Genomic DNA, 22,170 nt, shown 5'->3' with positions numbered 1-22,170 from the left:
GCATGGATCCGGGGCTACATTTCTCTGGGGGGGGGTGACAGTGTTAGTGTAAGAAGCACTGCATGTCCTAGCAGATCAGCAGTGCATTACTGGGATGTGATGCTCTTAGCTCTCACTACTGCTGTGATAGCTCTCATGTGAAGGTGCTAAGTTGTGACAGCCTTGGTAAAGTATTTATTTTACAAGTATTTACCCCTTACGCTCAGAGTGTATTTGTTGTTTATAACATTTGTCTTAAAAAGCTTTCCTAAACATGTTATATAATTATACTGAGCACAATATTTATTTATACTTTGGAGTGGCAGAAAATTGTGGTAGGGAATCAGAGTGGGCTAACAGCATTAAAAAAAATAGATGCATTATTTTAAAAATACCATGTGTCATCTTTTTAAGCCATCTCTCTCCATCTTGGGCCCGATCCGATATGCAGCGTTGCCCGCAAAAGCCGGCGAAGCCAAATTTTGTGCGGGTTTGGTATCCTATATACAGCGTAACCTAGAAGTTACGCTCGTATATTTCTGCCTTCGGCCGTAGTTTTTTGGCCCATAGAGTGATATACCAAACCCGCGCAGTTTGGTATCCAATATACAGCGTAAGGACTTACGTGGCGAAAATGGAGAAATCTTACTCCATTTTCACCTCGCCACAAATTGCAGGCGTAGTAAGCCTTACGCTGAGTATTGGAGCCCCGTAACTCCCTAAACTACCTGCAAAATAAAACATAACACCTAACGCATGCACAATATCTATCTACCTGTCAACCGCAATCCCCCACCGCAATCTTTAATAAAGTGCTAAACCCCTAAACCACCGCTCCCGGACCCCGCCGCCAGCTACATTAAATGTCTAACCCCCTAATGTGATCCCCCTACACCACCGCCACCTATATTATATATCTAACCCCCTAATGTGAGCCCCCTACACCGCCGCCACCTATATTATATATCTAACCCCCTAACGTGAGCCCTCTACACCGCCGCCACCTATATTATATATCTAACCCCCTAATGTGAGCCACCCACACCGCCACCACCTACATTAAAATGATAACCCCCTAATGTGATCCCCCTACACCGCTGCCACCTATATTATATATCTAACCCCCTAATGTGAGCCCCCTACACCGCCGCCACCTATATTATATATCTAACCCCCTAATGTGAGCCCTCTACACCGCCGCCACCTATATTATATATCTAACCCCCTAATGTGAGCCCCCTACACCGCCGCCACCTACATTAAAATGATAACCCCTAATGTGAGCCCCCTACACCGCCGCCACCTACATTAACTATATTACCCCCTAATAGGATCCCCCCACCTATATTAAAATTATTAACCCCTAATGTAATCCCCCTATACCGCCACCACCTATATTACAATTATTAACACCTAATGTAATCCCCCTACACCGCCGCCACCTATATTACAATTATTAACCCCTAATCTAATCCCCCTACACCGCCGCCACCTATATTAAAATTATTAACCACTAAACCTAAGTCTAACTCTAACACCCCCTAACGTAATTATTATTAAAATAAATCTAAATAATATTAATAATATTAACTAAATTATTCCTATTTAAATCTAAATACTTACCTATAAAATAAACCCTAAGATAGCTACAATATAACTAATAGTTACATTGTAATTATTTTAGGGTTTATATTTATTTTACAGGCAAGTTTGTATTTATTTTAACTAGGTACAATAGCTATTAAATAGTTAATAACTATTTAATAGCTACCTAGTTAAAATAATTACCAATTTACCTGTAAAATAAATCCTAACCTAAGTTACAAATACACCTACACTATCAATAAATTAATTAAATAAACTACAATTATCTAAACTAAAATATAATTAAATACACTAAATTAAATTACAAAAACAAACAAACACTAAATTATAAAAAATAAAAAAAGATTACAAGAATTTTAAGCTAATTACACCTAATCTAAGCCCCCTAATAAAATAACAAAGCCCCCAAAAATAAAAAAATGTCCCTACCCTAAACTAAATTACAAAAAGTAATCAGCTCTATTACCAGCCCTTAAAATGGCCTTTTGTGGGGCATTGCCCCAAAGTAATCAACTCTTTTACCTGTGAAAAAAAAGAACACCCCCCCCATTACAACCCACCACCCACAAACCCCTACTCTAAAACCCACCCAATCCCCCCTTAAAAAAACCTAAGTCTAACCCCCAAGTAGTCTTTACCTGTCCTGAAGACCGGCGGCGGGCAGAGAAGGTCCTGTTCCAGGCGGAGAAGTCTTCTTCCAGGCGGCGACCTCTTCTTCTTCTTCCAGGAACCAGCTGGCACGGAGCGGAGAAGTTGAAGACCGATGACCGCGGTGCTGAAGACCGTCCTCTCTGGAACTGAAGACTGGCGATGCTGGAACTGAAGACCGGAGCCATGGAGCGTAGAGGATCCTCTTCATACGATCGCCACCGTACACTGAATAGGAATTCAAGGTACGCAATTAAAAATGGCGTCCCTTGAATTCCTATTGGCTGATTTGAGCCTTCAAATTCAAATCAGCCAATCGGATGAGAGCTACTTTAATTCTATTGGCTGATTTGAATAGCCAATAGAATAAGAGCTACTGTAATTCTATTGGCTGATTAGAATATCCTGGAAGAAGACTTCTCTGCGTGGAACAGGACCTTCTCCGCCAGTCTTAATGACAGGTAAGGGGGATAGACTTAGGTTTTTTTTAAGGGGGGATAGGGTGGGGGTTTTTTTTTTTTTTTTTTATTTAACTTTTTTTATTGAAAAGAAGTTCACAGTACAATAGCAGTAAATCATCATAGCAGCGTAAAATACATTCAACAAGTATATACGGTAGTACAGCTTCATGGTCACATATATTTCACATACTGTTACATTCAAAAACATTTAACCATGTAAGAAAATAGCAAACTTTTCAATCAAGAAAGAAACAGGGCGTTCATTAGCCCTAATTAGAGAAACTAGTAGAGGATGGGCCAGCAGAGCCCATAGATTGGTTTTCCAGGCAACTTGATACATTAAAATCGAACAGAAATGAACATCTCCCTCGAAGAAGGGGTAGAAGAGAAGGAATTAGGGTAACAGGGAAGGGGGGGGCAAAAAAGGGGGGGGGCATACAGACACACTCCTCAATATTCAGATGTGATGTAGAGAGGAAAGTAGACCATGCCTATCGGATCTCAACCCAGTCAGACCACGTCTCCCAATAAGAGTCCAGAGTACTGGTTTCTCCAGCTACATACCTTTCCATAGTTGCAAAATGATTTACCACCTCACAGACCTCGTTTAGGCTTGGAGGTTCAGTCTGCTTCCAGGCTCGGGCTATGCACAATTTGGTAGCCGCTAAAACATAGATTAAAAACCTCTTGGCGCTCTGGGAGAAAGACTTCGGGAAGATATGAAGCAAAGCAATCTTGGGGGTCAAATGAACATCCAGATTAATGGAGCCAAGCAACATTTCAACCTCTATTCACAGAGAAGCCACCTTCAGGCAGTCCCACCATACATGGAGGTCAGAACCCTCGAGATCACACTGTCTCCAGCATTTCCTGGTGGTTGCCGGAAACATTGCCGCTACTCGTACCGGAACTCTATGCGGATAGGGTGGGTTTTAGAGAAGGGGTGTGTGGGTGGTGGGTTGTAATGGGGTCGGTTGTTCTTTTTTTTCACAGGTAAAAGAGCTGATTACTTTGGGGCAATGCCCCACAAAAGGCCCTTTTAAGGGCTGGTAATAGAGCTGATTACTTTTTGTAATTTAGTTTAGGGTAGGGACATTTTTTTATTTTGGGGGGCTTTGTTATTTTATTAGGGGGCTTAGATTAGGTGTAATTAGCTTAAAATTCTTGTAATTTTTTTATTTTTGTAATTTAGTTTAGTGTATTTAATTATATTTTAGTTTAGATAATTGTAGTTTAATTAATTTATTGATAGTGTAGGTGTATTTGTAACTTAGGTTAGGATTTATTTTACAGGTAATTTGGTAATTATTTTAACTAGGTAGCTATTAAATAGTTATTAACTATTTAATAGCTATTGTACCTAGTTAAAATAAATACCAAGTTACCTGTAAAATAAATATAAACCCTAAAATAGCTACAATGTAATTATTAATTATATTGTAGGTATCTGAGGGTTTATTTTATAGGTAAGTATTTAGATTTAAATTGGAATAATTTAGTTAATATTATTAATATTATTTAGATTTATTTTAATAATAATTACGTTAGGGGATGTTAGGATTAGACTTAGGTTTAGTGGTTAATAATTTTAATATAGGTGGCGGCGGTGTAGGGGGCTCACATTAGGGGGTTAGATATATAATTTAGGTTGCGGCGGTGTAGGAGGCTCACATTAAGGGGTTAGATATATAATATAAGTGGCGGCGGTGTAGGGGGCTCAAATTAGGGGGTTAGATATATAATATAGGTGGCGGCGGTGTAGGGGGCTCACATTAGGGGGTAATACAGTTAATATATGTAACGGTACCAACCGGATACCAAGGGTTAACACCAGGGAACAATGTCCTGCATAGGGAATCAGCAATTCACAACCCAGCCAGTTTTCAGGTTTTAAAACAGAATGACTTTTATTAAGGCTCATATGCCCAGTATTTATGCAGGTCTGACCCCCCCCCAGAAGGGGGGTTGAAAGAATGTTGTACATTAGATGGAGGGAACACGCCCTTTTACATGATACAATAGAATACCTTGCTCAAGCTGATAACAATTTAAACACAGACACACACTTGGCTTTCCTTATCATCTAGGGTCTGCTCTCTGAGGTTGATTAAACAATGGACTGTGTATCAATAACATTAATGACAGTGCACAATAGCTGAGGCTAAAGCTGAACACAGTTAACTCTTTCAGTGCTGACAGAAGGGTCTGTCACATCTACATAGCACAATATACAGCCTATAGACAACCTTTCTTATGTTATAGTCCAGAAGTGGCTAGGTTTGCCACAATGCTCCCCCAGAACCAAGCCGGCATACACAGTCTGATCCCAACGGATCGGCTTGGGGATGTCCGGGGCAACAACTTTCGGCTCAAGTAAGCTACGGGGTGTTCTCCGCCATCTGCTCCAACTTGGCTCAGTACTGCCCCCACCCCAAACATGGAAGCGTCTCTTCCCGGAGGGACTGGGCTTGGGTAGTCACAGGGTTAACATCAGCGGGATCCATGGGAGCATAGGCAGAAACAAGGGGGGCCAAGTCATTTCCAAGGAGAACATCAGCAGGTAAGTCCTTCTTGACCCCCACATTCACAAGTCTAGCGCCCACTCCCCAATCCAAATGTACCCTGGCAACAGGTAGGCGGAACACAGTGCCCCCTGCTACCCTCACAGCCACAGTGTCTCCAGTGTGCTGTTTCTCAGGCACCAATTTCTCTTGAAGCAAGGTCATGGTAGCACCAGTATCCCGTAGACAACTGACCTCCTTCCCATTCACTTTAACCCGTTGCCGGTTATTCCGGTGGGCAGCTTGCACGGGGTCTGCTTCATGTAGGCTGCCCCAGCATTCTGGCGCCTCTACGTAGCGGGCCACAGGCTGAGGATTATGTGGGATTCCGCCAGCGGGTCTTCTCCAGGACTGTGCTTGATTCGCTGCGTTTAGGGGACACTCTGGTCTTTTGTGCCCTAGTTGCTTACATCCAAAGCACCGAATAGGTTGTGAGTAGCCCCGCAAATTGAACCGGGCTCTCTGAGGGTAGTTCGTGGCCGGAGGCCGTGTGGTATAGCGGTGCGCCGGGGGTTGGTAACTGGCAGCTGCTGGGGTGACTGGGGGTCTGTACTCCACTCTAGCAGTGGGCAATCGGTATACTGCTCCCCCTGCCCCTCGTACTGCCACGGATCCGCCAGTGGGTGCTGTATCCGGCACCAAATGGGGAGCTATCAGGGTTAAAGTAGCTCCCGAATCCCGAAGTCCCTGGACCGACATCACCTCATGCAGAATTCCCAGGGGTTCCTCGGCTTGGGTGCTCAACACCTCATGAGCGGCTGGCTCCGTTTGGTAATGGTGAGCAGCCGCCCTTGGGGCCAGGTTCTGTCTGACCTGGTTCCAAGCTTGTCTGCTCCGATTTTGGGTGCACTCACGTGCCATATGTCCCCACTGCTTGCAGGTGTGGCATTGTATATTAGCCCGTCCGTTGTTAGGCTGTAGTCCATGGTGCCTCCTGGCATCAAAATGCTGGTCTGCTAATCTGGCTGCTTCGGTTAAGGTGAGGGGTTTTCGATCTCTCACCCATTCTTGGGCTTCTGGGGACAAGCCGTTAAAGAATTGCTCCAACAGCATCAGTTGTCGCAATTCTTCCATGGTGGTAGCTTGGCTGGCCTGTATCCACCCCTGAGATGCTTGATCCAGCTTGTGGGCCCACTCTGCATGGGAATCTCTTTCTGGCTTGCGCAGGCCTCTAAACTTGCGCCGGTATGCCTCTGAGGTAATGGCATATCTTTCCAAGATCGCTCTCTTCACTTTAGCGTAATCCTTGCTGTCCTCCCTGGGTACAGCGCGATACGCTTCCGCTGCCCTACCGGCTAGCTTGCCTGCTAGCACCGGCACCCATACGGACTGCTCCAAATCATGTAACTCGCACAGTCTCTCAAAATCCTGTAAATACCCATCAATCTCATCCTTCTCCTCACAAAACATTTTAAATGCATGGTATGGGATTTTGGGTCTTACTGGGTTGCTGAGTGCGTCCAAAATGGATTCTGCTCGGGAGGATGCATTCCGCGGACTGTGTGCCATCACGTACTCCTGCACATCTGCCATTACCACGGATAGCATATCCCGTGGTACAGGTTGGGGTAAAAATTCCAGCCTGGTCCTCATTTCCCTCTGGTATAGGGTCTCCTCCATGGCTGCTGGAGGCGTAGCGCTGCGAGCTCTGTCTCCCTCCATCAGCTCAGCAATTAATATAGCCTTGGGTTTGCTGCTGCCTATCTTTCCCCTGGCTTCTAGCAGTTCCTTTTACGTTTGTCTCTTTAGCTTAGAATAATCCATCTCCATTCACTTCGGTCCCTGGTACTCCTTCCATCTTAGTCAGTATTGTAGTAATCCCCCTCTTCCTGAGGTTACTGGCTTGTGTAGTTGCTCTTCTGGGCGATAAGGTTCATTCCGTCGCTTGCCACCAATTGTAACGGTACCAACCGGATACCAAGGGTTAACACCAGGGAACAATGTCCTGCATAGGGAATCAGCAATTCACAACCCAGCCAGTTTTCAGGTTTTAAAACAGAATGACTTTTATTAAGGCTCATATGCCCAGTATTTATGCAGGTCTGACCCCCCCCCAGAAGGGGGGTTGAAAGAATGTTGTACATTAGATGGAGGGAACACGCCCTTTTACATGATACAATAGAATACCTTGCTCAAGCTGATAACAATTTAAACACAGACACACACTTGGCTTTCCTTATCATCTAGGGTCTGCTCTCTGAGGTTGATTAAACAATGGACTGTGTATCAATAACATTAATGACAGTGCACAATAGCTGAGGCTAAAGCTGAACACAGTTAACTCTTTCAGTGCTGACAGAAGGGTCTGTCACATCTACATAGCACAATATACAGCCTATAGACAACCTTTCTTATGTTATAGTCCAGAAGTGGCTAGGTTTGCCACAATATAGGTGGCTATTGAGCATACAAATGCACAGGTTTCCCCTTTTCATATTTAAATATGTTTACATGTTTCAGCTAAACCATTTAAATTAATACAGTGAATAAAAGGAAATGCAGGGTTGTGCACAACTGATTTCTGAATGTTTATAGTTCACTGGGGTTGATAAGGACGACTGCAACAGCTGTGATGTTGATCAGGTACATGACTCCACAGAATGAAAACACAAAGTAGTTTTATTCAGGAGAGGAGGATCCATTAAATATAACTCAAAGGATTTTTGCCACAGAATGAAGGCTCCCAGTTTTTTCTAATAAAGTGATTATTTTACACAGAAAGCGATTTTCAGAAGAAATAAATTCTACTTTAAAAATCCATTCCAAATCACTTATAATGAAACATCACATTCCTTAACCAGAATCAGACTTTTCAATTAAGTTTAAAAATAAATCAAATATAACCAGATTTTTCTTCTCCCCAGTATCCCTAGGCAGCTGTGTGTTGTGAACCATAAGGAGCAGTGTGTTGCCTAAGGGCAATGACAAATATTACTGCAGTGCTGCTTAATGTTAAAAATATGTTTTAAAGAAGCTTAGCAACAGCATTATAGGCATGTGATAAAATATTCCAAAAGGTTCCAGTACTCCCAACAGTGTATAAAAGCAATATAAACTATAAAGCATTGTAGAGATGCGTGAAGGGCACTTCCTGAATTTGTAAATAAAAATAATAAACAATAACATTTTTTTTTAAATCAAATGAGTGCATATTATTGTGCATCTATATATACAGCATAGCTATTTTTTCTTATTGTTTATTAGTCTTTGTTTCTCTGTGTGTGTGTGTGTGTAAGTGTGTGTATCTGAGTCTATGTTTTTGTGCCTTTGAATGTGTGTGTGTGTGTGTGTGTGTGTCAGGAGTGTTTCTGTATGTCTGAGGGTTTTTTGAGCGTATGTGAGTATTTCTAAATGTCTGTTAGGCCCAGAGAAACAAGTACTCACTGAGAATTTCTGTGTGTCTGAGTGTGTGTGTGCCTTTTAAATGTTTCTGTTTGTGAGTGTCTATGAGTGTATGCCTTTAAATGTTTCTGTTTGTGAGTGTCTATGAGTGTATGCCTTTAAATGTTTCTGTTTGTGAGTGTCTATGAGTGTATGCCTTTGAATGTTTCTGTTTGTGAGTGTCTATGAGTGTATGCCTTTGAGTTTCTGTTTGTGAGTTTCTATGAGTGTATGCCTTTGAATGTTTCTGTTTGTGAGTTTCTATGAGTGTATGCCTTTGAATGTTTCTGTTTGTGAGTGTCTATGAGTGTATGCCTTTAAATGTTTCTGTTTGTGAGTGTCTATGAGTGTATGCCTTTGAATGTTTCTGTTTGTGAGTGTCTATGAGTGTATGCCTTTGAATGTTTCTGTTTGTGAGTGTCTATGAGTGTATGCCTTTAAATGTTTCTGTTTGTGAGTGTCTATGAGTGTATGCCTTTTAAATGTTTCTGTTTGTGAGTGTCTATGAGTGTATGCCTTTAAATGTTTCTGTTTGTGAGTGTCTATGAGTGTATGCCTTTGAATGTTTCTGTTTGTGAGTGTCTATGAGTGTATGCCTTTAAATGTTTCTGTTTGTGAGTGTCTATGAGTGTATGCCTTTGAATGTTTCTGTTTGTGAGTGTCTATGAGTGTATGCCTTTGAATGTTTCTGTTTGTGAGTGTCTATGAGTGTATGCCTTTGAATGTTTCTGTTTGTGAGTGTCTATGAGTGTATGCCTTTGAATGTTTCTGTTTGTGAGTGCCATATGTGTGTTTATCTGGCTCTAATACTAGCCAGGGCCTCCTCATCAGCCACTTACCTCACTGCATGTCACTGGGGCACTGTAGAATGCTTCTCTAAGCCTGATGATCCTATATTCATAGGGTTCCTTCCCAGCCGGTATTTTACATGGTTGGTATTTATAAGGTTCAGGTAAATTTGAAAATAAAGATTAATTATAGAAATAAAGATGCTATCATGGTGAAACCTCTTCTAAGTATGTTAGAATGTTATTATAAACCAATGATTGTTTAAAATCAGTCCAAGCTTTAGTTCCTAATTTATGCTATATAATTATATATGGAAATTTATGGAAATAGGCATGGGTGTTTTTTCCCCCAGAAAAAATCTTACATATACAGCTATGAAAATTTATAAAAAAAAAAGTAAAAAAAATGTATTTGTACCAATAATTGATTTTCATTTAATATAAATTTACTGTAAATGAAAACAATTTATTTTGAAGACATAAATACTAAAAAATGTATTGGATTATTACTTATAGGTGGTGGGTCGAGAAATGCTCCTTCATCTTGTGGAACACCTAGTAACAAATTATCAGATGGACCCAGTGATCACAGAATTAATACACAATACCAGGATACACATCATGCCTTCCATGAATCCAGATGGGTTTGAATCAAGTAATCCACACTGTGCATTTTCAGATGGCAGGTAAGAAAAAAAATGTTGTTGATAATTTAACAACACATCTAGTTATATTAATACATAAATAATGTAGAATTTACTTTAAGCAATGTAGGCATCTGACTGCAGGCATATATATATATATTAATACATTCTTAAAATTTGTGTCAGCCCAGTGTGGCCAAGTACACATATGTTTGTGGGCTATTGATTGATACATTAGTGAGGACAAACCAGGCGTAAGTGGTGTGAAAGGTCATGCAGTATCTATTTACTTGTGATGCCAGCTTGTGTCTACTGGTGGTCAGGGCAGTAAGCACAGATTCATGGGTACAGACGACAGATAGGGCTGGAGGTAAAGGTTCATGACTCAACATACAAGTTATAGGTCAGGGTAGTAGGCACAGATGCATAGGGTAACATACAGGCTAGTGGTCAGGGCAGGAGGCACAGCTTTATGGTTCATCATACAGGTCAGGGCAGGAGCCAAAGGTTCATGGTTCATCATACAGATCAGAGCAGGAGGCACTGGTCATGATTTAACATACAGGTCAGGGTAGGAGGCACAGGTTCATGGTTCACCATACAGGTCAAAGCAGAAGGCACAGGTTTAGGGTTCACCATAAAGGTCAGAGCCGAAGGCACATGTTAATGACTCAACATACAGGTCAGAGCAGAAGGCACAGGTTCATGGTTCATCATCCAGGTCAGGGCAGGAGGCACAGGAGCACAGTTAACCATACAGGTCAGGGCATGAGGCACAGATTCATGGTTAATCATAAAGGTCAGGGAAGGAGGCACAGGTTCATGGATCATCATACAGATCAGGGCAGGAGACACAGGTTCAAGGTTTACCATACAGATCAGGGTAGGAGGCACAGATTTACAGTTCACCATACAGGGACGGAGGTACCGGTTCACAGTTCACCTCACAGGTCAGGGCACAAGGCACAGGTTTGCGGTTCACCATACAGGGCAGGGCAGTAGGCACAGGTTCACGGTTTACCATACAGGTCAGACAGGAAGCACAGGTTCACAGGTTCAACATACAGGTCAGGGTAGGAGGCACAGGTTCATGGTTCACCACAGAAGTCAAGGGCAGGAGGCAGAGATTCATGGTTCACCATACAGGTCAGAGCAGGAGGCACAGGTTCATGATACAGGTGAGGGCAGGAGGCACAGGTTCAAGGTTCATCATACAGGTCAGGAGGCACAGGTCATGGTTCCTAATACAAGTCAGGGCAGGAGACACAGGTTCAATGTTCACCGTACAGATTAGGGCACAAGGCACAGGTTTCCGGTTCACCATACAGGGCAGTAGGCACAGTTTCACAGTTCACAATACAGGTCAGACAGGAAGCACAGGTTCATAGTTCACCATACAGGTCAGGGTAGGAGGCACAGGTTCATGGTTCGCCACAGAAGGCAGAGGTTCATGGTTCACTATACAGGTCAGGTCCGGAGGCACAGGTTCATGGTTCACCACACAAGTCAGGGCAGAAGGCACAGGTTTATGCTTCACCATATAGGTCAGGAGGCACAAGTTCATGGTTCACCATACAGGCCAGGGCAGGAGAACCAGGTTCATGATTCAACATACAAGTCAGGGCAGAAGGCACAGGTTTATGGTTCACCATACAAGTCAGGGTATGAGGCAGACCTTGTATTATAATATAGGAGTCTCACATAAAGAACACTACACAGCAACATAAACATTTCTCATGATAAAATTTGTGTATCTACATTTTTTTAAGGGCCTTGCCGTACCAACAAGACTTCTTAGATCATCTCACCTGAGCGGCGAGGTTTCAAATATATGAGGCCCAAAGTGAGAATCCCTAATAAAATATAAAAGAAAGATATGTATGATTAATGTGAGTGATGGGGAATGTTTGCAGGGTTAAAGGGATAGAAAGGTCAAAATTGAAATATGCATGGATGCATTTCAGTTTTAGAGGCATTTTTGCAATATTCTTCCATTAGTAAAATATGTCTATTAAAAGTTATTACTGTTTTTAAGCAGTATACTCACATATGGCTTATATGACACAAATTATGTCTGCTGACACCTCGGACAGCTATAGGAGCAGACATGGTGTTTAAATTCTGATCCTTATGTCCAGGGGTCAGCAACCTTGGTCCCCCAGATGTTTTGGAACTACATTTTCCATGATGCTGAGACACTCTTTAGGCTGTCTGAGCATCATGGGAAATGTAGTTCCAAAACATCTGGGGGCCCAAGGTTGCTGACCCCTGCTCTAGTCACACATAGCATATGTGTGTATGCTGCTGACACAGTAATAATTTTTACTAGAAACATTTTTGCTAATGGAAGTATATTGATTCAATCAGCTGTACCAAGGGCAAAGAAGCTGAGATCCAAAGGCTGATGCATTTCAATTTAATGCATTGGTCTTGGAATCTCGGCTTCTTTGCCCTTGGTTCAGCTAATCTTTTTTTGGGCTGGGTGAAGACATTCTGTTGCCTGGGTAAACCAACGATAGTCAGAAACCTCAAATATTAATGTTCAGCAGACTGATATATCGCTGAAAAATTGGCCATTGCACGTGGAATGGCAGGTAACGCATATTACAAGTCACTGCGGTATAACTATACCGCAAGCATTTTAGCCTGTAACGCAATGTCCATTCCGCCTCCTGGATGAAGACTTCTCGCTGCCTGGATGGAGATGGATGTCCGGACTTCAGGAACCGTGACTAGATTTTATGGGGTTAGTGTAGTGTTAGGTTTTTTAAAAAAAAATTTGTGTGGGCTTTTTTTTTTAGATTAGGTATGGGCACCGTAAAAGAGCTGAATGCCCATTTAAGGACAGTAAAAGAGCTGAATGCCCTTTTAAGGCCAATGCCCATACAATGCCCCTTTAGGGGCAATGGGTAGCTTAGGTTTTTTTTAGACTTCATTTTTTTTTATTAGAGTTGTTTAACTTAGGGCAATGCCCTTCAAAAGGCCCTTTTAAGGGCTATTGGTAGTTTATTGTAGGTTAAGGGGTGTTTTTATTTTGGGGGGCTTTTATTTTTATAGGACTATTAGACGAGGTGTAATTGTTTTTTTTTTTATAATTTTGTTTGTTATTTTTTGTAATCTTTTTCGTAATTTAGTGTTTATTTTCTTTTTAATGTTAGATTTTTTTAATTTTTTTTTCGTAGTATTAGGTTTTTTTTGCATTTTTTATTTAGGTTTTCAATTTGTAGTTTATTTTATTAGAATAGTTATGTTAAGTTTATATTTATAGTTTAAAGTTTTTGTTTTTTATTTCACAGGTAAGTTTTTATTTATTTTAAGATAGTTATATTGTAACTTTAAGTTAGGGGGTGTTAGATTTAGGGGTTAATAGTTTAATTTAGTGTTTTGCGATGTGCGGATCCGGCGTTTTAGGGGTTAATAGGTTTTATTTATTAGTTGTGATGTGGGGGCCGGCGGTTTAGGGGTTAATAGCTATATTTAGTGTTGTAATTTCAGGGAGCAGCGGGTTAGGGGTTAATCACTTTATTTAGGTGTCAGCGATAACAGGGGGCGACGGATTAGGGGTTAATAACTTTTATTAATGTTGGGGAGCACGGATTAGGGGTTAATAACTTTTATTACTGTCAACGAAGTCGGGGAGCGGTGGATTAGGGGTGTTTAGACTAGGGGTTTATGTTAGGTGTTAGGTTTGAATGTAACTTTCTTTTCCCCATAGACATCAATAGGGTTGCGTTACATCGATCTCCATTCCGCGATCACAGGTGTTAGTTTTTTTTTTTAACACTTTCTCCCCATTGATGTCTATGGAGGAAAGCGTGCACAAGCACGTAAACTCAGCCCTTGGCTTTTGTGCGGTATGGAGCTTAACGCACCATACCGCACAGCACAAGGAGACTTTTTAGTAACTTGTAATAGCTGCGCTATGGAGAGTGCAATAACGCTAATTTTTTGGCGTTCGTTTCGCACCCTGTTTAGTGCAAAACTCGTAAACTATGTGATTATTAGCTGGAATATGTTTCCCCTTTGTGCCAACCATATCAAATGCTTCTTTGGTACTGTGGTCTTTCCTTGTCCAATTATAAAGCCTTTGTTCCTCTGGACTCTTACATATGATGATGCTATATTGCACGGTCATCACAGTACACATACTGGGAACCTATTACTATTTACCTGTAAAGAGACATTATATTCTGTAACTCTAAATTCATGTTCATGGGGGTTTACAATAAAGCACATTTATATTGTTATAATAAGGCTGGGCAGTATAAAATGACAACAGGAGGAAGGAACCGCTCCAAAGAGTTTACAATCTAGAGATGGACGAGTAAACGAGAAAATGTGGGAGTTGCTTTTCTGAAATTGTAGACTGTTTTGTAGCTGCAGCAATATTGAGAAGAGATAGATGGGCATTTATATTGTTAGGGTATGTTGATGAGAACATTTTACTGAAAAATAAATTGTAGTCTTCTTTTGACCAAAAGAGATAAATGGCAACCAATTTTCTTAAAGATGTAAGCACATAGCTAAACTGATTCTAGATGTACATGGAAACACTGCCCATGCAGCCATAGGTTAATCCCCCTCGTGCTGCAGAGATATCAAAAAACACTGACAAGCAAGTCAGAATTCACAACCAGTGAGAGAAGCTGTTAGTCACAGTGAGCATCCTATGTTCTGTGCGGACCCACGTGGGCTGCTGGAAGACTAAAAATGTGTTTTATGTAATTTTATCAATTTATTTGCAAATTATAACTAGTTAAAATGGTTGAGGCGGTTGCTAATAGCCTAGATTAAACCTTATTTTAGTATTTGCTTTGATCTACCATACTAACTGAGCAATCAAATCCTAATACAGAAATAGGACACATCTAATCTCTTTACCCACAGAAGCTTTGACTTAATATTACTCCATATATATTTTACACACTGTAGTTAACAATCGGCCAGCTTACGAGTTTTGCTGTACGACTATTAACGCTGAAAAATTGGCCATTACGCAGGAATGGCCAGTAACGCATATTATGAGTCACGGCGGTATAGCTATACCGCAAGCCTTTTCACATGTAACGTCCATTCCACACTCAAAAAAATGAAGTTTGAGTGTGGGATTTTCTATAGCGCCGTATTACAGGTTGTACGGTCCGGCTAAAATGCTTGCCTTACAGCCTATACCGACACTATCCATGCCGCCATCTGAGAGCAGTAGTTATGGATTTTGCAAAAACAAAAATGTTTCACAAAACTCATCACTAAAATGTTACAAAGTACACTAACACCCATAAACTACCTATTAACACCTTAACCGCCACCCTCCCGCATCGCAAACACTATAATAAACCTATTAACCCCTAATCTGCCGTCCACCACATTGCGACTATTAAAGGGACAGTCAAGTCCAAAAAAAACTCATGTTTCAAATAGGGCATGTAATTTTAACCCCTTAATGACCACAGCACTTTTCCATTTTCTGTCCATTTGGGACCAAGGCTATTTTTACATTTCTGCTGTGTTTGTGTTTAGCTGTAATTTTCCCCTTACTCATTTAATGTACCCACACATATTATATACCGTTTTTCTCGCCAATAAATGGACTTTCAACATATACCATTATTTTCATCATATCTTATCATTTACTGTAAAAAAAATTATAAAATATGAGGAAAAAATGGAAAAAACACACTTTTTCTAACTTTGACCCCCAAAATCTGTTATACATCTACAACCACCAAAAAAAACATATGCTAAATAGTTTCTAAATTTTGTCCTGAGTTTAGAAATATCCAATGTTTACATGTTCTTTGCTTTTTTTGCAAGTTATAGGGCCATAAATACAAGTAGCACTTTGCTATTTCCAAACCACTTTTTTTTCAAAATTAGCGATAGTTATATTGGGACACTGATATCTTTCAGGAATCCCTGAATATCCATTGACATGTATATATTTTTTTTTAGAAGACATCCCAAAGTATTGATCTAGGCCCATTTTGGTATATTTCATGCCACCATTTCACCGCCAAATGCGATCAAATAAAAAAAATTGTTCACTTTTTCACAATTTTCTTCACAAACTTTAGGTTTCTCACTGAAATTATTTACAAAAAACTTATGCAATTATAGCATACATGGTTGTAAATGCTTCTCTGGGATCCCCTTTGTTCATAAATAGCAGACATATATGGCTTTGGTTTTGCTTTTTACTAATTAGAAGGCTGCGAAAATGCGCACCACACGTGTATTATGCCCAGCAGTGAAGGGGTTAATTAGGGAGCATGTATGGAGCTTCTAGGGTTAATTTTAGCTTCAGTGTAGTGTAGTAGACAACCCCAAGTATTGATCTAGGCCCATTTTGGTATATTTCATGCCACCATTTCACCACCAAATGCAATCAAATTAAAAAAAACGCAAAATTTTTCACAATTTTAGGTTTCTCACTGAAATTATTTACAAACAGCATGTGCAATTATAGCACAAATGGTTGTAAATGCTTCTCTGGGATCCCCTTTGTTCAGAAATAGCAGACATATATGACTTTGGCGTTGCTTTTTGGTAATTAGAAGGCCGCTAAGTGCTGCTGCGCATCACACGTGTATTATGGCTATCAGTGAAGGGGTTAATTAGGTAGTTTGTAGGGAGCTTGCAGGGTTAATTTTAGCTTTAGTGTAGAGCTCAGCCTCCCACCTGAAACATGAGACCCTCTGATCCCTCCCAAACAGCTCCCTTCCCTCCCCCACCCCACAATTGTCCCCGCCATCTTAAGTACTGGCAGAAAGTCTGCCAGTACTAAAATAAAAGTTTTTTTTTAAAAAATAAAATAAAATACATTTTTAGCATATTTACATATGCTACTTTGTAGGATCCCCCTTAGCCCCCAACCTCCCTGATCCCCCCCAAAACAGCTCTCTAATCCCCCCCTCTGCCTTATTGGGGGCCATCTTGGGTACTGGCAGCTGTCTGCCAGTATCCAGTTTGCAAGAGAAATGTTTTTTTTTTAATTGTTATGTACTTTTTCTGTAGTGTAGCTTCCCCCCCCCCCACAGACCAATCCCCCACCCCCTGACTAATGTATTTTATATACAGAAATACTATTTTAAAACTTTTAATACATCTTTTTTTCTGTAGTGCAGCGGTTCCCACCCGCTCCCTCCCCGTGCACGCGCCCACCCTCCAGTGCACACGCGCGCGCCCCCGCCCTCCCGTGCACGCGCGTGCGCGCCTCCGATCACCCCCGCCCACGATCCCGCCCCCCTACACATCATCAGGGCCATCGATGTCCGCCACCCGCCTCCCGAACCGGCTCCCACCCACCAACGAATTTAGCCGATGATGTCCGGTGCAGAGAGGGCCACAGAGTGGCTCTCTCTGCACCGGATTGCTAAAAAAGGTTATTGCAGGATGCCTCAATATCGAGGCATCACTGCAATAACCGGAAAGCAACTGGAAGCGAGCAGGATCGCTTCCAGCTGCTTTCCAGACCAAGGACGTACGCCACATGTCCTCGGTCATTAACTGTATTTTTTTGAGGACGTGTGGCGTACGTCCTTGGTCGTTAAGGGGTTAAACAACTTTCCAATATACTTTTATCACCAATTTTGCTTTGTTCTCTTGGTATTCTTAGTTGAAAGCTAAACCTAGGAGGTTCATATGCTAATTTCTTAGACCTTGAAGGCCGCCTCTAATCTAAATGCATTTTGATAGTTTTTCACCACTAGAGGGCATTAGTTCACGTGTTTCATATAGATAACATTGAGCTCATGCACGTGAATTTACCATGGAGACAGCTCTGATTGGCTAAAATGCAGGTCTGTCAAAAGAACTGAAATAAGGGGGCAGTCTGCTGAGGCTTAGATACAAGGTAATTACAGAGGTAAAACGTGTATAATTATAACTGTGTTGGTTATGCAAAACTGGGGAATTGGTAATTAAGGGATTATCTATCTTTTAAAACAATAAAAATTCTGGTGTTGACTGTCCCTTTAAATAAACCTATTAACCCCTAATTCGCTGCTCCCGGACACTAAATATAATTATTAACCTCTATTCCGCCACTTCCGACATCGCCAACACTAAGAAAAGTTATTAACCCCTAATCCGCTGCACAAAATTCCTTTTATAGTTGCATCTATATCCACCATATATATGGTAGAATACAAGACTTTAACACTCCTTATCTGCTGGAGCATGCCTAGAAACAAATAAGCTGCTGTAAACTCAGTTGAAATACAATGCCTGTGTTTCTGATGGAAAACACTGATAAGGGGGGTGAATCAGGCTTCTCCAGACAGCATGGCTTTGTAAGCAATTTTGCTTATTTTTTAAATTAAAAATTGCTGGCAAGTATTTTAAAATAAACAATTTTTAATGCAAATGAAGCTACTGAAATCCTATTGGCTGTTCAAATCAGCCAATAGGATTTCAGTAGCTCTCATTCTTTTGGCTGCTTTGAACAGCCAATAAGATTTAGGAAGCTCTCATCCTATTGGCTGATTTGAATTTGAAGAATCAAATCGGCCAATAGGTTGTTGAATAAGGTGAGGAGATGGGGTGATAATACTTCCTTAAGTTTCTTATAAGAACCCATTGAGAAGCCATCCGACCTCGGACTCTTTCCTGAGGGAGAATCACTGATAGCTTGTTGTATTTCTTCTAGTGTGATAGGTGTTCCTAAGTGGTTTCTCCCTTCCATAGAGAGTGTCAGTAAACCGAGGCCTTGAAAGTAACTGTTAAGGGGATCTGCAATTTCAGGGGGCGGGTCTACAGTGGGAGGATTATCACTAATACCTGCAATATTGTATAATGAGCTATAATAGTTTCTAAAGGACGATGCAATATGCTTATTGCTCTTGATTATTTGATCGTTTGGGGTCTGTAAATTGTGAATGTATGTAGCCAGCTGCGTTCTCCGAAGGCATCTGGCCAGAAGTTTTCCTGGTTTGTCTCCGCCCTTGTAGTAGTGCTGTCTTAGGAATAGGGCATTACGCTGATGTATGGTTATCAAGTGTGCTTTAAGGTCTAATCTAGTTTTAATTAACTTATCTTTGATGTTAATGCTATTCGGGTCTTGCTTATGAGCCTTTTCTAATTTTTGGATTGTATCCAGTAATTGTGTATGCTTCTCTCTAGAATCTTTGCTTTCTGCTTTATAAATAAACCTCTTATTACAGTTTTGTGAGCTTCCCAACCGCATTGCGGTGATCCAGTGGAGTTTTTGTTAAGCATGGAGTATTCTAATAGATTTTTTTTCTGTGTCAGCCAACAAAATAGGGTTGTCCAGCAGGGAGTCATCTAACCTCCACAGCCTAGTCGTGATGGGAAGATCTGGCCATAGAATAGAGCATGTCACCGGAGCATGGTCCGACCAAGTTATATGACCTATCTCGCATTGAATGGTTAATGATAGTCCGTTTGCGTCAGTGAATATATGATCTAGTCTGTTATAGCAGTTATGTGGAGGAGAGTAATAGGTGTAATCTTTGATCTCAGGGTGTAATGTTCTCCAAATGTCATGGAGGGCAAGGTTAGTGAGTGAGGTTTTGATTGCCTTTAGTACAGTCTTGGGAACACAGGAGGTGCCTTTGGAACAGTCAAGTCCGGGGTCAAATGTGAGGTTGAAGTCACCAGCCAAAATCAATGTGCCCTTTACTTGGTCTAGTATTATGTTTGACACTTTCTTGAAGAAAGCACCTTGGGATTGGTTTGGTGCATAAATATTCAGCAGCGAGAGCTGTTGACCGAAGAGAAGGCCAGTCAGAAGGATAGAAGACCCTCAGGGTCTTTATCCATTTGTAAAACCTGGAAGGGGAGGGATTTATGGATCAGGATGCCTACACCTCCCTTTTTTGGGGGGCCAGAGGCGAAGCAGGCTATGGGGAAGTGAGGAGTATTCCATTTAGGTTCCTTACCCTTTTGAAAGTGTGTCTCTTGAATCATGAGAATTTGACTCAAAAGTTTAGATAATTCTCTTAGTGTTATAGATCGTTTGCCCGGACTGTTAAGTCCTTTTACATTTATGGAGGTTAGCCTTAGAGAGTGATCACAAAATCTGCTTTTTTCTACTCGCCATTTTCTGCGAAGCTGGGGGGAGAGAAGGGGGAAAAAAAAGGAGGAGAGAAAGTTAAAAAGAAGAGATGTAGTTTGTGGATATGAGAATAGAGAAAGAACTAGAAACCTGAGTATTCCAAACTGTACTAGTGCCCTCTGAGGGAATATAAGGAATGAACAACAGTGAGTCAGAGAAAGATTAAGTCTTAGATATTGTTCAAAAGTTTTTAGAGTAAGAAAAGCAATAGGGGGAAGTATTTCCCTCTCCGGCTAGAGGAAGTATAATTCTGATGATTTTAGGTCTAAAAGGCATGTTGAGTGGTTGGGGGAAGGGACATATAGGAAATGGCATTTGTGTGATGGGGGAGGTTGAGAGGATGAATATTGCTATACTAGGGTGAAGTCACATTACTATGGTTAGTAAGAATATGATTTTGTAAATGGGGATTCAAAACCTGTCACTCCAGGAAGTAGTTAGTCACAGGTTCCAGAGAGATTGTTCTCCCGTGAGTCCAGAGAGGAGAGGTCTATATGTGAGAAGAAGTGATGATTACTTAAAGAAAAATTATACTACATAGTGTAGAGAAGTGAAAATCCTGACTCTGCAATGAGGACAAAAGCTTGGGTGTGATATTGAGGATCTAATAAGGATTATGTCTAAATGTTCAAGTTTCTAAATTGTATAGGGGGATAAACCCTCTATCGCTAATATTGGTATACCCAAAAATGATTGTGTGATGTAATGTTTTTAACTGTATAGGAGTGTGCCCCCGTTCCGGGAGACAGTTACAGTCCACATATAAACATTATTTACAATAATCAAGAATACTACTTTTTAACTCGAATAACAGCATAAATAAAATAAAGATTTTCCATTTTTGTAATGATATGCTGTCCTGTGAATAAAAAATATTGTCAACGAGTAAACAAGATTAATCAGTGAAAACACTAATACTGTAATGAGCAAGAGATGAAGGGAAGGGGTGAATATATAATGGAAGTGATTGAGAGAGTAGACATTGGCATACCAGTATGGCATCCCAACGCTATGGATGGTTTGGCTAAAATTATAAAAATTGAGTTTCGTCACTAATCAGAGTCAGGGAGTGTTTGGTTTGATAGCCTCTAATGTTTGACCTCGCATAGACTTAAAGTAGTAGGGTCTATATATAAGAAAAAATCAGGACCCCTCAAGACTAAATTGTATACTGAGTGATGTTAGGTTTCTTGTCTCCATAATAAGTTTCCACGCATGGGTATTTTATTGAAAATCCACTATGGTGCAGTAGTGGGATAGTAATTCTAAGTGTTATCGGAGGACAAAATCTTTAACACTGGGAGTAAAGTGCCAAAGGTGCCCATGTGGCACAAAATGTATTACTATCTAGAAAGTGTACCCCTAATCTGGGGGACAGCTATAAACATCACATAGGCATTACATGTAACAAACAAGAACATTAACTTCCAACTTATGAATCAAACATAAACAAACCAACAATTTTCCATTTTTAGTATTGACATTCTGCCCAATAGCTAGGTAATATGGGCATCAGGCAAACAATCTTAGCTTATGAAAGACGTGAACAGTATGACAAGCAAGTGCTGTTAATAAGAACAAATAACAAACTTTGGATATATAGAGATTACAAACCATTGAAGATGTTAGTGTGAAGATAATGCCAACTCTGGGAGGGGGTACATAGGGCCCCAATTGTTAAGAGAGTTCACAGCATTTCAAGCAAGTAAAAGGGAGTAGATCTCCAACTGAAAAGGTAACTCCAAGGACCTAATAATACTCGCTCCGGAGTGGTAGGGACTCTCTTATGTGAGATAAGAAGTACAGGCAGTCTATAGAGAGAACAATAATTGGGAGCAGGCCGTCCTAATGTGGATCATTTTGTTCCAATGCGTTTTGATCATCCGAGCAGGTCTCCGGAGGGCGATGGTCAGAGTCATTAAAGCCCCCAAGGTTAGAAGGTATGGACAGTTCTTTATAGAAGAGCACAGAGTCCTCTTCAGGTTTGTAGGTGGCTGATTTATTGCCATTTGATGCTGTTAAGGACAC

General features: G+C 40.9%; 1 protein-coding gene across 1 annotated transcript in view; it reads left to right on the top strand.

Moving 5' to 3' along the window:
- The window catches only part of LOC128662830 (carboxypeptidase M), a 312,750-nt gene that overhangs the window by 185,228 nt on the left and 105,352 nt on the right, over nt 1-22,170 (top strand). Inside the window, exon 4 of the mRNA XM_053716814.1 lies at nt 9,940-10,109. Coding sequence (XP_053572789.1) covers nt 9,940-10,109 — 170 coding nt within the window. The remainder of the gene's footprint in view (nt 1-9,939; nt 10,110-22,170) is intronic.

Source organism: Bombina bombina, chromosome 6 (genome assembly GCF_027579735.1).
Source record: "Bombina bombina isolate aBomBom1 chromosome 6, aBomBom1.pri, whole genome shotgun sequence".
Lineage (NCBI taxonomy): Eukaryota > Metazoa > Chordata > Amphibia > Anura > Bombinatoridae > Bombina > Bombina bombina.
This window is presented reverse-complemented; position numbering and strand designations above follow the sequence as displayed.